Consider the following 14,998-nt stretch of genomic DNA (forward strand, 5'->3'; position numbering starts at 1 on the left):
GGTTTCTAAGCTCGAGCCCACACTCAGAAATCTGCAGAAATTCAATCAAACCACTTAGGCATATTGTGAGCAACACTACCCCCCTCCTGGCAGAGCCCTGGGCTTGGCCCAACACTGCTTTTCTGGCAGGAGGGAACAACGTGGAGAAGCTGGGCCACCCCAAGGTCCTGTCCCCGTGTCACAGCTGAGCACTGCCTGTTTTCAACGCAGTGCTGAAGTCTGAGGTCCCAAGTGTTTTCGCTGTTTAAGGTGTTGGGCTGGGAGGCCTCGCTGGACGTGCATGATGGCCCTGGATGTGAGCTGTCTGCTGTCAGTGCCATCCGCCCCGGTGACCCTCTTAGTGCTGGGGCCTTTCCAACGTCCCCGTCCCTGTCCCTGCCAGGCGCTGTCCTTGTCTCTGCTGCCAGCAATCCCAGGGGACTGCTGTCTGGATTGGCATCTTCAAAGTTCCCCTCAAACAAATCCCTTCATTGCCTGCTTTCTACCTTTTGGTAAAAAGGGGGGTGAATTTTCACACATCAATATATGCACATTGGTTTTGTCCCTCAAATCATTTGCAGAGGCCTCAGACATTTTGTCTTGCTAATTCCAGCACACTGAGCCTCAGCTTCACTTTGACTTTAGGCTCTGTTTTAAATGGAGCTGAATATGGTGCCATCTACTATTTGCAAATTAAGGAAAGAAAATCCTAACTTGGTTCTGCCACTTGCAGTTGCAGGAAAGTAAATATTGATTTTTCTTTTAAGAAGGCATTGCAAACCAGCTGCCTTTCAGCCTCCAGCTACCAGCTGGCCTTAATCACCAGCAGTGACTGTTCTCAGGTCCAACTTTTAGCAGGCACTTGATTAGAAAAGACATTGACTGAAGTCTCTCGGAAGAGGTAAATGCTCTTTTGTTTTAACGGGGGAGAAAGAACAGCTTGATAGATTAAAACGGGTGCTTTAGCCCAGCAAATGCCAGACACTTTGTACGCCTTTGAGTGATTTCTTGTTGGCATGGGCACTGCAGGACCTGGTTTCCTTGCGGTGTAGGGGGAGCTGGTCACCTCCTCCAGAAATGCCCCCCCGAAGGCAGCCCCTGCCTGTGGGAGGCGGTGGGATCTGGCCAAAGCTGTCTTGCGGCACTGGGCACGAAGGTGTTAACAGCATCTCCCAGGGCCACATGCCTCAACGCCTTCCCCTCTCTAGGAAGCTGCTCTCCCTGACTGTGCTGCAAATTAGACAGCTCTTCAGGGGCATTTTTATTTTGTTACACACCGGCTCTCTTCAGCTGTGATGGGAATGGCTGGGGCTCACCCACGCACGGCTCCGGAGAAGCACACGTGCTCTTCCCCTCTGGCTCTGCTGGAGATGGGTCATGGGGGTGGCTCATGGAGGACACGGCCAGCTGCCCTCCCCAGACCCGCTGCTGCCTCTCAGGTGTCCCCTCTGCCCGCGCTGGCCTCCTGCTGCGGCCAGAGGATGCTGTCAGCTCCGGCCCTGTGCATGCCCATCACTGTCAGCTCCTCTCGGCAGCGGCTCGGCACTGACGTGGGCCAGCACAGCCCTGGGGTGGCTCTCCAGAGGGACGGGAGCTGCTCTTGGCTATTGCTGATGCTCCAGTTGGCCCAGCTGCCCCACCATGCTGGGAGAAGGGAGGTCACCCTACCACCCAGCATGGGAGGCGGGTATGGCAGGTCCTGGCACTGCTGGAGAAAAGCAACCAGAGTTAAAAGGGCCTGACAGACCTGGGAGTGACTTCTTGCTCTTAGCAGGGGAGGAGAGATGGAGAACAGGGCTTCAGTGCTGCTCCTTTGGAAGTAAGTTGGACTCTTGAAGTTGGCAAACATGACACCCATCTAGAGGGGTCAGAAGGAGGATCTGGTGGATTCCAGACCTGCCAATCTGACCTCAGTGCTGGGGAAGGTCATGGAGCAGATCATCCTGAGTGACGTCACACGGCACATCCAGGACAACTGCACAATCAGGCCCAGACAGCGTGGGTTCGTAAAAGACAGATCCTGCTTGACCAACCTGATTTTCTATGACAAGGTGACCCACCTAGTAGATGAGGGAAAAGCTGTGGATGTTGTCTACTTAGACTTCAGTAAGGCCTTTGATACTGTATCCCACAGCATCTCCTGGAGAAGCTGCAGCTCATGGCCTGGATGGTTTATCTGTGATGGATAAAGAACCGGCTGGAGGGCCAGGACCAAAGAGTTGTGGTGAGTGGAGCCAAATCCAGTTGTTGGCCAGTCACAAGAGGTGTCCCCAGGGCTTAGTACTGGGACCAGTTCTGTTGAATCTCTTTATCAATGATCTGGACGAGGGGATCGAGTGTACCCTCACTAAATTTGCAGATGACACCAAATTGGGGGGATGTTGATGTGCTGGAGGGTGGGAAGGCCACACAGATGGATCTGGACAGGCTGGATCAATGGACTGAGGCCAACTCTCTGAGGTTTAACAAGGTCAAGTGCCAGGTCCTGCACTTGGGTCACGACAACCCCGTGAACGCTGCAGGCTGGGGAAGAGCCTGGAGAACAGGAGCTGAGGGGAGACCTCATCACTGTCTACAACTGCCTGAAAGGAGGTTGGAGCATGGATGGTGTTGGTCTCTTCTCCCAAATAGCAAGTGATAGGACAAGAGGAAATGGTCTCAAGTTGCACCGGGGGACGTTTAGATTGGATAACAGGAAAGAATTCTTCATAGAGAGGGTTGTGAAGCATTGGAACAGGCTGCCCAGGGCAGTGGTGGAGTTGCCATCCCTGGAGGGATTTAAAAGGCGTTTAGATGAGGTTCTCAGGGGCACGGGTTGGTGCTGGATTTGGGTTCTGGTTGGACTTGGTCTTAAGGCTGTCTTCCAATCAAAACAGTTCTATTTCTGCTGCCTTGCCCAGGAGCAGTCTGAACTTATTGCCAGGAGCACAGGAGCCCTGGCAGCCTGGGCAGGGAGGGGACACAGTGCTTGGGGCAGCATGTTGCTGATCGCTGCCACATCTGTAGCACATGGCTGTGCTGCCAGGCAGGAGCAGTGTCCCTGGTGGATTATTAACCTTTTCCTCGGTTCCTCAGGCCCCTCTTGCAGCTTCATGGTTTGTGGCGAAGTTCTAGTGCCAGGACAACATGGTGTTTCATGTCACTGTAAGCCTGGTGCTCCTGGAAAGGCTGTGGCACATACACTTTATCTCTAGAAAGATGCTTGACGTGTAGCTCTACTGTGAAGGCTCAAGTGTGGTACCACATATATATGATGTCATGCATATATATAGGATCTGCAGATACCCCAGGGATGAACAGGGAGACCTGGAGGCATTCGTGCATGGACACAATACACGTCTTTCTTCTCCCTGTCTGCAGCAAAATTATCTCAGTCATAGGGTCTGGTTCAAGTATTATGAAAACAGGGAGACACCTGGGGACTCAGGAATATCCTGTGAGAGGCCATGAGTCACAAGCACAGGGGACTCAGGATCCATCTCCAGTTTGTCATGATGCCTTTGTTTGCTTGCTGGGTTTTACTGCATCTCAGTGGATTGTAGTATCCCACACAGTGCCTGTTTGAAAAGGGCTGTCCCCAGCTCCAGTCCTCACTCCATTAAAACTCCCTTGTCCTGCCCAGCCCCATTTCCAAGCCTGTCTGCAAACCAAGTCCAGGCAGGTGGCCAGAACAAGCTCCCAGTGAGCAGTGCTGGGTTGGACACTCCAGCTAATTCCACACAGCTGGGAAGCAGCCCTGCCCTGGGGATGGAGATGGGAAACACCTGGGGAAGGTGAAGCACGGGGCAGCTCTCAGTCTAACTCCCAGCTCCTTGCAGCAAGCAGCAGGCTCCTTCAGCTCAGGTAGGAGTGGTGGTTGGGATTTTGGGGTGCTTTGCTGTTTTAAACTCACTTTTTGGGAGGTGCTTGTGGTCCTCCTAATTGCTGGGAGCAGCTGTGGAGGAGAGGTGGAGCCCTGGCTCTGTGTTCTGAGTCCAGGCTGGGGACAGTCCCCCTGGCCAGGACTGTGCTCCATGTTGGGGTAAAAGGCTCTGGGAGCTGCTGTGTGCTGCAGTGTGTTGCTAACCAGTGTGCATCCCATCTTTAGGGTCCCCTCAGTACTAGCAGGTGTGGGGCTGGGACTGGGCAGCATTTTCCCCCAACCCTGTATCTGGTGGTGTCCTTTTTGTCCCCCCCACTTCCCTGCACACCCAGCCCTGCTCCACCAGCAGTGTAGTTTCTTTCCCCCTTCCAACAATGGCTGATCCCACATGGGGCTGAGGTGACCCCTTCTCAGTAACCCTGTGTGTCACTGAGCCTGTCCCAGCATTTGGCTACCGGAGCTCACCAAAAAGCAGCTCGAGGGACTGGGTTTACCTGGCAGCTGCTCTCTGCCCATACCGCAGCATTGTCTCCAGTGACAGGGATTTTTTTGTCACGGGGCTGCAAATCCTCCCTGCAGCCAGCAAGGAGATCAATAAAGAGCAGCATGAGCTGGGGCTGCGCCTCATAAACCAACAGCAGCTGCCAGGGAAACCCCCATGCGGGAGGGAGGCCGCCCGGGCATCGCTGTCCTCAGTGCAGAGCTTGGCCACATGAAGTGGCTGCTGTTACCATGGTGATGGAGCAGAAACGGGGCCTGGTGTTTTCCTCACATATGAGGATGCTGGGCGGGATGAGTTTGTCAGGCACACAGCCATCCCCGGTTTCCTCCTTCTGCTGGGGAAACCCTCCCCAGGCTCTGATCACAGCTGGGCTCCGCTGACAAACCTCTGGGTCCTGTGAATCCCCAGATGGTGCTGGGTGCCCACACCCTGGCCCCCCTGTCCTGCCCCATGTGTCTGCATTAGCAGTGCCCCTGAGAGGCTGAGCTCCCTGTGAAAGGGTCCTAAGGGGGGCCCGAAATCATGTCAGGGGTTTCCAGCACATTCATGTGACTGTTCCAGGTCTGTCTGCAGAGGCCCTGCCAGCCAGGGACAGTCACTGAGGTTGCAAATGGGGCTGTTCTTTCTTTTTCCCTCAGGTTTGCAGCCCAGGACAGAAAAACCTCACCCCCTTTTCCCAGAATAATGAAGTGACAGGAGGTGGAGGTGCTCACAGCAGCCTAAAGTGAAAGAAGGGAAAAAGGGACTCAGTAAATCCTTGAGTAGAGGAGCCTGCGACAGCCCAGCCTTCCCTCGCCCGCCAAGGGTGAGTACTACTGATTTGGATTGTTAATGTGTGATTTTATTGCTACATCTCTAGCACATCTCATTTAGTTCTCCCAGCCTTTGCAGTGAGGAGGTTGCTGCAGGATATTGTAAGCAGGGCTGTGTCTGGCTCAGGTGGTGAGGATTTGCAGATCCCGGAGCAGCCCTGCGTCATGTTTCCAAGTGGTGTTACTGGTGCATTTGCGTGTTGAACAAAAGGGCTGTGGTTAAACTGCCAGCCTGACCAACCCCATGGGCACAGCACCCTGCGGCATCCCCTCAGCCAGGGGCCCTGGGCAGCTGGCTGGGCTGGGATGTCCTCAGGCAGCTGCGGTGGGGAACAGCATTTCCTCCTAAGAGATGACTGAGAAAAATTAGCGTTTTCTCTAAATTGCAGCCCTATGGGAGCTCATGGTCCCTACAGAGAGATCGGCAGTGTGTGCTGGAGGAAGGCTGGGAAACGGGCTGAAATGTGAAGTCACTGGGAGAAGTTGATTCTCATTTGCTGAAGGGCAGAGAATAGGTGATTGTCCTAGTTTAACTGCTACTGGTCCTGCTTGGGGAAGGAAAATGAGTGAGGCACCTGTGAGTCCTGATGACAGAACCTTTCTCAGCTGGCAGAGAACTTTTTCCCCCAGCAAACTGGCCCAGCAGCACTCAGAATAGGCCGAATCCTTCTTTGCCCACCCTTCTTGCTGCATTTGTCTCCCTGGTGCTCTGTCACATTCAGGCTTTTCCTGCCTGCAGGTGTGCGTGTTTCTCACCCTTTCACTCTTAGGCTTGTGTTCTCCTTGCCACTTTTCCCCATTGTGCTTGCCAAGGGTTGGCTTTGCTTTTCCCAACCCGCTGGTCCTGTCTGCTGCCTGTCCCCTGTCAGCCCCCCTTGGCTTGCTGGAATGATTGTCCCCTTGGCCTCCAGGGTGTCTGTCACACTGGAGAGCCGATGAGCTTTTTTGGAGGCAGGAATTTTACCATGTCTGCTTGTGGAAGGTTCTAGAGAGTCACAGTGCAGCTCAACATTTGGCTTTTAAGAGTCACACAGGATGTATGTGTTCAGGCTGAAGCCTGTGTTGGGTTAGGGGAAACCTGGCCCCACAGAAAAGCTATTATGGTTTAACAGTTTTGACAAAGGCAGTTAAATCAGTAATGCTTTTATTTGAGATAAACAGTGTTTTGCTGTTAGTTTAAATCCAGTCTCAATGCATCTTAAAGACAAGCAGCTTGAGTTCTTTATCAACCTGCTGCTAACACGAAAGCATCACCAACGTGAGTGTCCTTAACCCAGGCTGAAGAGAAACAAGTGATTCTCTTCCAGGGGGATGCACAAATGGTGCAGCTTTGGGTACCAGCGAGTCACTGCTGCCCTCTGGTGTCCCCATCCCCACTCAGCTCTCAGCAGCTCTTCCTTCTACCTGCCTTCAAACGGGCTACGCGATGAATGACTCATTAAACTGTCCCTTGGTCGTCTGGCTTGGTCTGCAAAGCAAGTAGCACCGACTAACCTAGCAAAAAATATTCACTTTTAAAGCTAGAGGTTACTAAGTAGAAGGGAGGGCCTTTTTTTTTTTCCCCCGTATTCACTCTGTCTGCCCTGTGACAGCCTCAACTTGATGATTAATGCCTTTGTGCCATTTCTCCTCTCCTGTACATGTATATGTGCACAATCCAGTTCTAGCATGGCTGAGAAATCCCTGCTGGGTCTTGGAATCCCTCCAGAACTTGAGGCTCCCACCTGAGAGCTTCGTGTGCTCCAGTAAACGGAAAGATCAGAGTGGCAAAATAAAGAGGGGGGAGCTGAGGGGTGCAAAACAAAGCAGTATCTTGTGTTCCTGTTAGCAGAGGTCAGGCTGAGGAATGCTCTGATGTCCCCAAGAACAGGGGACACCAGTCATTGGGCAAGCAGGTGGCTTGTGGAGAAGAGGCTGATGATCAGTGAGAGTCTCTAGTATGGGAAGGAAGAGGCTGGAGTTAGAATGAGGGCAACAGTAAGGATATTACTGCACTTTTATAAACAGCTATATTCAAAGAATTACAGGATTATTTTGCTGTGATTTCCTGGTTCACTAAGGCTAGTCAATGCAATTTCACTGATGTGAAACCCTTCCTTACGCTGCTTGCTTGTTTAGACAGTCAGACTTTTACTATTGAGCTTTGAAAGGGAGTTGAAAGATGCTACATGCTCATTGTCTGCACAAAGATGGGGGAAAAGAGTTGTTCTTTCTCTGGATACGCAACTCACCAACCCACAGCAAAAAAGGGGCGAGTAAAATTCCAAACCTGGTCACCACCCTGATTAAAAGAAAAACAAAAAGGTATAGGAATAATTAAAAAGAGAACAAAACTCTCCAAGCAGACCAGAATTCGATTGGATTAAAAAAAGTGTATTGGATGTCCAATACAAAATAATAAACATGAAGTTATTAAAAAAAGCCATAGAGTATACAGCAAATACTACAGAAAAGCAAAAAAATTGTACAGAAAGGTAGACGTCTACAGCAGGCCTCGAAATTCTACATGAGAATCATAAAACAATATACAGGTTTGGTTTTTCCCCAAATGTCTCTGAGGGAAGCTGTCACTGCACAGCTTGGCTATGACACTACAAGGATACACAATGTTCCAAATGGAAAATCACAGGATACGTAAGAAAACGTAGCATTAAAATGTGAAAAAGTGCAATACAGATTGTACACTGAATTGAATAAATGTTTGCTGTTTTTTTTCTTTTTTTTTTTTTAGTTTAACCTTAAAAAACCAACTTTGAACAGTTGTTTTATCATTAAAAATATTCCCCCTCCCCAAATTCAATGACAATATTAACATTCATGGTGTTATACATAAGTAATATTCACAAAGACCCACCAGCTAAGAATACTGTGTATGTATGATGGCATTTCTTTGGGTACAGGTAGAAAACAGGCAAAGGAAAACATACACCCCCTCCTTTCAGGACAGGGTGTGTAGTTCATTACTTCAATACATATTCTGTAGCTTATTTTGCCCTGAATTGTGTTGATTAAAATTCCAAACATCAATTATCTGGGTTGCCCACGGTGCTCTGATTAATTTGATTCCTCCCCCACCTTCAAATAATAAATAAACCAGCAAATGTCCTAGAAATGACAACGCAGAGTCCAGGAAAAGAAAGGAAGTAAAACTGGCTCTTCCTTCTCTTAGCGACAGGGACTATGAAAATTAATGTACCTGGAGATGGTGGTGGGTTTTTTGTGGATTGCTTTTGGTTATTTTATTTTAATGTAAGCAGATTCCAACATTCCTCTTACTGCTCCAGCAGAGGCAGCACCGGTGACCCGCGCGTCCTCCATCGTCACCGCTGAGCGCCCGACATGGCAAATCGCACCGCTCTGGAGGAACAGACGCTCCAACCCAATCCTCAGTAAGTTTGGAGTTTCCTTTCATCTTGCAAATGAAATTGCACATGAATTTGTTACGCAGCTGAGTATTGTATTTTTTCCCTCTTTGTATGTCATTTCTCCTCACAGAGTATGGCAGAGCCAGGCAGTTGAGGAGAAAACACCCTTTTCTTTCCCCTCATATAGGAATTCCCTTTGAAATTTCCTTCCTCTCTAGCCAGATACGTGAACAGCACCTGAGGCGCTAATACTGGTTTTTCTTTTCAAACGGCTCCCAAAGTGTAAAAAAATACATTTTTGCCTTGCTCATGTCTCTGAACGATCCTGAAGAGAAGGATTCTGGTTTCAACAGGGTAGGGACACGGCACTGGGGCTGGACTTGCTGCTGCAGGATCCTGTGGACACGTGGTGTTCTCAAAAATATGATATGATCTGTTGTTGATGAGGAAAGGTCCACAGAGAAGCGTTAGTGTCATCTGAACATAAGGAACCCTACTTTACAGGAGGAATTTATTTTAATGTTTCTAAATGAGACTCACTGCCATTTGTTAACCACAGTATGCTGAAGGTACAGGGAAGGACATTACAGAAGATGCTTTCATTTGCTTCGGTCTTTCGAGTCCATGTAGAAAGACAGGAAAACAACAATAATGAAACTTCCCGCTGGATTCCCCTCCCCCTTCCCCATCTACTTTCCCTCCCCACTTAAAATATTGAAACTGCACAAAAAGCGACAAACAAGCCTTTCAAATTACATTTCAATTCAAACAGACTGGTAATCTCACAGTGATGAGAGGAAAAAGTCAGGCTTTTAATAATTATAATATAAAAATAATAAAAAAAGCTTACAAATAGCAGTGCAGCATCCCAAAAGGCCATGGATTAACTGCCAGAAGGGGACGTAATTATACGCAGAATATAAAACAAAACAGAACAACCCACGCTGGCAATGAATTTTCATACACAATAGAACAAGCAGTCAAACGTCAGTCTAGGCTGTGGAAAACAACAGTTTCTCCTCTTTTTTTTTTTTTGATTACAATATTTTTTTTTCCTTTTTATAAAAAAAGATAAAACAAAACCAGAAATTGTACATAAATGCCAATGTCCAACACTGAAAAGGCAGGGCAATCACACCACTGAGACAAAACCTGACCCAAAGGAAAATAACCCAAACAAACCCAACACGAAGTCCACTTGCTTTCCTTTTGTCTGGATGCCGATTCCGGCCCGTCCTGCACGGACGTGGAATCCCACGTGGCAATGACTTGGATGACAAGACAGGTCGTCTCTTCTCGCCCGGCTGTAGCGCAGACGCGCTGCCTGGCTCGTTTGCTTTCCGTACATGCTCTCGTGTGCTGTCCCTCTTTATTTTTTATCTTTTTTTAATCTTTTTTTCTTTCCTCTGTACAATTCCTTGTGTTCCAAGGCTGAGTCCCAAGACTTGCAAAGTGTCTGGAGTCGTGTCCCGGTGCGGGTGGTCACGCTGTAGTGATGGCGTTAAGGTCCTTCATGAGTCCTTCCAGGTGGGCCATCTCTTTGGTCAGCTCGTCCGGTTCGTAATTCTGGGCGAGATAAAGAGCTGTTATTATTGGCAAGGTGACTTCCTTTCTTTAAAGAGAGACGCAATTATGAAATAAGAAGAAATGGCCAGTGATTCTGGTATACACTGTGAACCCTGGCACATGAATAAGCAGATTTAGCAACAGTTACAGTAAATTGAAACAACTCTCTGCTTTAATGCAGATGTTTTTGCAACAGTGATTCATGTTTTCACTGATTCTTAAGACTGTGATCATCTTATCTGTTTTCCTTGTATCAGTTCCTGCTTCAAGATAACAGCTTCCTTTGAACCAAAGGAAAAATCTGTAGAAAAATCTTCCCAGCTTAACTAGAAAAAAAGCTCAAAGGAATCACTTCAGTAAAACTGCTTTGAGAATCATTATGCTTGCTAAAAATCATACTCCACTTTTAGCCTCAATTGTCTAGCTTCCCATTTTCTTGCGGTAGAGAATCGCATAGATAACAGAACTCTGGTAGCTGTTTGTGTGTGTAGACAGAACCACGAACTGGGTGCATCTCAAAACCTTTCCTAAGCTGACCAGGCCTTTCAAACCTGCTGTTCTCAGAAGCAGCAAAACTCCTGTCTCTATGTATTTAAGGCTCATTATTAAACCTAATATTGAAACTACTTCTCAGCTGATTGTGTTCCACAAAACTGGAGCCCTGACCGGGATCTCCTTTCCTCTGCTTCTAGATACAACCCTTTTCTTTAATTTAAATAGAAACAATCACAGTGGGCGCTTTCCAGTTTACCAAGTAATGTGGCTTGTCCCAGACAAGTCCTCTCTGTCCTTTGTCTAAGACATTATCTGCCAACTGTTGACAATGATAAATAGAAGTGAGCTAGAAGGACTCAGGCCCATCCCTACAGGCTCTCATAAAAAAAGCAGAATCAATTCCAATAACTTTCTAATCCTAACTTTATAATCTCATGCTATAGATTGGATCTGTCTTTTTTCCTCTGGGAATCGTGATCAGCTAGCAGAAACCAGCAAGGAGGCAGGAAAGGAAATCTAGGAGAACTTTATGTTCTGCTAATATTAATAATAGCCTCAGTTCAGCCAAAATATTGTTGAATGTTTTTCAAGCGGGGCTTGTGGGCTGGAATAGCTGGAAGCACTTCACCTGTTTAGTGTTATGTAATTAGCAATGAAGGTACCTTAAGTCATTTTCAAATTTAGAAAGCACCACTAATACTTGTGATTTAAGGGCTTATTATCTGAATTTACAGCCTTGTGTAAAGGTATTTGCGCTAGATTTTTTAATACGGATAACAAGCAATGGCACTTGGTGGAAGTCAGATGCCTCATTATCACCTGCCTGTGAAATTCTCAGTGCAGACAGGACTAAATGTGATATAAAATATGATATAAAGAGCGATTCACCACGCTTTCCGAGTCCTCCAGCATCCGGGTGGTCTCCTGCACGTCAGGGGCGCTGGGAACCACCACTGGCATGGGGGGGCGAGTTCTTCCTAAAGTCCCAATCGACGCAGTCTTCACCGAGTGAACTGGATGGTTAGGAGCTTAAAAGAAATTGTTACATAATTAGCGTTAATATCTAGCGTTAATTAGTTCTGCGTATTCAGAAAACTCTTGAAAGCGGGGAAGTAAAAAGGATTCTATAATGCTTCAAATTATGCAGTCCTGAATTGAATTTTTGTCTACTTTCTCTATGTACATAACACAAAGGGCATTGAACAAAATTTAGTCTGGCCTCTGACATACTTTCTTTGAGGCCAAGTCTACTCGCCCTTCAAGGACCTTTTCATCTTAAACCCCTTTTGTTTCTGTTTTGGGCAGTTTCCCGGCTCACCTTGCTGGGTCAGTAAGGGTGTGCTGGGCAGCGCGGGGTCGTACGCGGCCCCGGCCGGTGGCACCGCCGGCACCGCGAAGCTCTTGAGCGGGTGTGATGGCCGGACGTGCGCGGTCGGGAGGGACTGAGCCGCGTCCTCCTCCGGCGCAGCACCCAGGTAAGGCCCCGCCGAGCCCTCGGGGTCCTGGTGCTCAGCGCACGGCTGAGACGAGGAGGCCGGCATGGTGTCGGTGCTGGGTGTGTTCCGGACGGATTCTGCAACAGACAAAAAAAACCCGTGGTTTATTTTCTTTAACAGCATTTCTGCCTGTGGCCAGCTGGAAACAAAGCAGTAGGTTTTGCGAGCACCTTTTCCAAGATGTCTGTTTTAAGCTAAGAATTGAATTCACAGATAAACTGTGTAGCGTATAACACCAATTCTGTGTAACTGTCCTGTCTTAAGGTGAACGGCAGTGGCTGTCTAATAACAAAATAAGCTTGAGAATGGAATGACTCCACAGGCATAATACCAAATCAACAATTTTGCACTGAGGCAGCTACCTGTAGTAAGACCTCAGATGATAAGCATCCTAGAACACAAATCTTCATTCTCATTTTATCCTTGAATACTTCCCAGTATCAGCATTATTAATTGGTATATTTTAAGCGTATGTCAGCGTAGTGCATACAGACAGTGAGACGGTAACTGGCATTTAGGGCATTGTGATCCTACTCACAGCACACGTGGGATCTGGATCATGAGAGCTGTCACTTCAGTGTAAAACCAGAAGGGAAACCTCTGCCTCTAACGTATTGTCTGCCTTATATTTGCAGCCTCGTGAACTGTTTTCATAAGGAAACAGCAGACAGCGCTGTTGGCTGTGGCACCTTAATGAAAATGTAGACCTTAAACTAGAGCAGCTCAGAATTCACTTCATCTCAAGCTGTTACCTAAGCGCGATTCAGCCACAGTGCCGCTTCAGAATTTCACAGAGCACTGGAGACATTATAAAAGATATGGCAAATGATTGTGCTTCAAGCCTGAAAATGCTGCATAGGAAACATCAGAATATTCTGTGTGCTTCAGGATGATTAACTAACGTCCGCTCTCAGTAGCGAAGTCTGGACTTCTGTCCTCTCTCACTTTTAAACACGACTAATTAGTTTTCATATAAAGTGGCTCAAATTAGACTTAAACTGCTGTTTCGGATTCCTGGTCTGCAGGGTTTAGAATAAGGAATCTTCCTATTTAAGTTGTGTATGAAACATTAAACCTCTTTTTCATCATCACGTATCTCAAGGGTCAACATCTGATCTACACAAGAAAGTGTCTAGAGAAAACTCAGCCTGTGAAGGAATATTACTTAATTACTGTACTAAATCTCTCTGTCTTTCATGGAACACCACAATAACCACGTTTCAGGGTTTGATTTCCACGTTTCACTCATTTTTTCCATGACAAGCAAAATCTCCCTGCTGATTTGTATCTCACCTGTGGAATTGGCCCTGTCTGAATGGGAGATGGATGTGCCAATGGGCCACGGGCTGACCTGGTGATGGAGATAGCTGCGAGTTGGAGAAGCGAGGCTGCCGGAGTGGAAATGATGGTGAGGGTTATCGAGGGAATGGATGGGATGAGCACTAATCACAGCTGTGGGTGAACACAAGACAGAAAAATGCTTAATGCACAGACAAGCATGCACATGTATGTCCTGAAATGCACCCTGTGTCCCTCCCTTCTCCCACAGAGCCACGCAACGGGATTTCCAGTGACAGCAAGATGATGGTTCTGCACCGATTTTCCAAGTCTGCTCCAGCACTTCATGCCAAGATACACAACCCCCCAGAGAGGCAGAGCTCTTCACTTCCCTGGGCACAAAGTACATCTCTCTCGGCTGAATCTTTCCAGCGCTTTCTGCTACGCTTGAGAAAAGGTCAGTTCCCTTCAGACCTTCCATGTATTTCACCCTGTGCTATAAATGTCAGACCTAACACAGGAGAACTAGGAGCTCAAATTCCAAAATAATATCTGGCTGTCATTGAACTTCTTGACATTGTAACGAAACATGGCATCTTTGGTTAATTAAATAATGCAAGACAAAGGGTAAGAGTAGGGCAAGACACTTGGTGCAGACTTAGTAAAGCTCTGCTCCAATAAATTCAACCCAAAAGCCTCTTTTTCTTTTCCCCTTCCTTTTGTTATTTTGCTATTTTCTTTTTCCAGTTTGAGACATGAATTTTATACTGAATGTAAATCATCCTTTACCCTCACCCTGATGTGATAACAAACTGAGTACTCCCCAGCTGGGAGGAAAAGCACGTGCAGAATTTAGTTCTTAGGACAGCCTATAATACTGAACTGCTTAAAGTCATCCAAAGAGTCTCAACACAGAAAACAGGAGGGGAATGCTACCACTAGCACCATAAAGAGAAAAAAGGTTGTGGTTGCTTATTCTCTTTCGAACCATTTTTGGAAATTCTCCAAATGCGCTGCTTTTGAACGTTACTTTCTAGGAATGGCATAATGCACAAATCCATCATTGTAAGGGTGACTTCAGGTAGAACTTCTTGCACTGACGCAGGCGGTTTGAACATGAAGGCTGACGAAACAAACCTGACCCCTCGAAGCTCCCCCTTTCCTGGAGAACAGGCTGTGGGCAGGACGGGACATGGGAACCGATCAGCGGAGGCGACAGGTGTAGAGATTTGCAGCTATTGCCAATGAACAATTTCTCCCACTGAGTTACGCCAATGTCATTATCAACCTCCTGTCAATGAAGAGCAACTGAACTCTAATACTGGGCAATCGCTCGGTTCTAGATGTCAGTCCTGTGAGAGCTCTCAAGGGGATGTGAAAAGTCACGTATTCTCTTTAAGAGCTTCAAGCAAGACTAAAATGCCACTTTGTCTCGCAGGGAACCGGGAAATGGAGGAAAAGCCCACAAAAGCTCAGCGATCAGGAGTCCAGGCAGAGGCAGCGGGCGTTAGAGACACCAGGACTTCTCGTGCGCATCACCAAGGTAAGAGGCTTAACGATTTTTAAGACATAAACATTTTAATGACTTCTATTTGTAGAAACCACTGGTCTTCAGCAAGGCTTTCAATCATTATCATTACCTG

General features: G+C 47.5%; 1 protein-coding gene across 11 annotated transcripts in view; it reads right to left on the minus strand.

Moving 5' to 3' along the window:
• Positions 1-7,507: 7,507 nt before the first annotated feature.
• NEO1 (neogenin 1) overlaps positions 7,508-14,998 on the minus strand; it is a 160,943-nt gene continuing 153,452 nt past the window's right edge. For 6 of the 11 annotated variants that reach the window (XM_065077121.1, XM_065077117.1, XM_065077125.1 and 3 more), the window contains 4 exons: positions 13,371-13,529; positions 11,900-12,154; positions 11,470-11,609; positions 7,508-10,086 (listed from right to left, as the gene is read on the minus strand). In XM_065077121.1, the coding sequence (XP_064933193.1) occupies positions 10,003-10,086; positions 11,470-11,609; positions 11,900-12,154; positions 13,371-13,529 (638 nt within the window). In that variant the 3' untranslated portion in view covers positions 7,508-10,002. The remainder of the gene's footprint in view (positions 10,087-11,469; positions 11,610-11,899; positions 12,155-13,370; positions 13,530-14,998) is intronic. The other 5 variants (XM_065077122.1, XM_065077118.1, XM_065077124.1 and 2 more) reach the window with 3 other exon arrangements.

Source organism: Columba livia, chromosome 11 (assembly GCF_036013475.1).
Source record: "Columba livia isolate bColLiv1 breed racing homer chromosome 11, bColLiv1.pat.W.v2, whole genome shotgun sequence".
Classification (NCBI taxonomy): Eukaryota; Metazoa; Chordata; class Aves; order Columbiformes; family Columbidae; genus Columba; species Columba livia.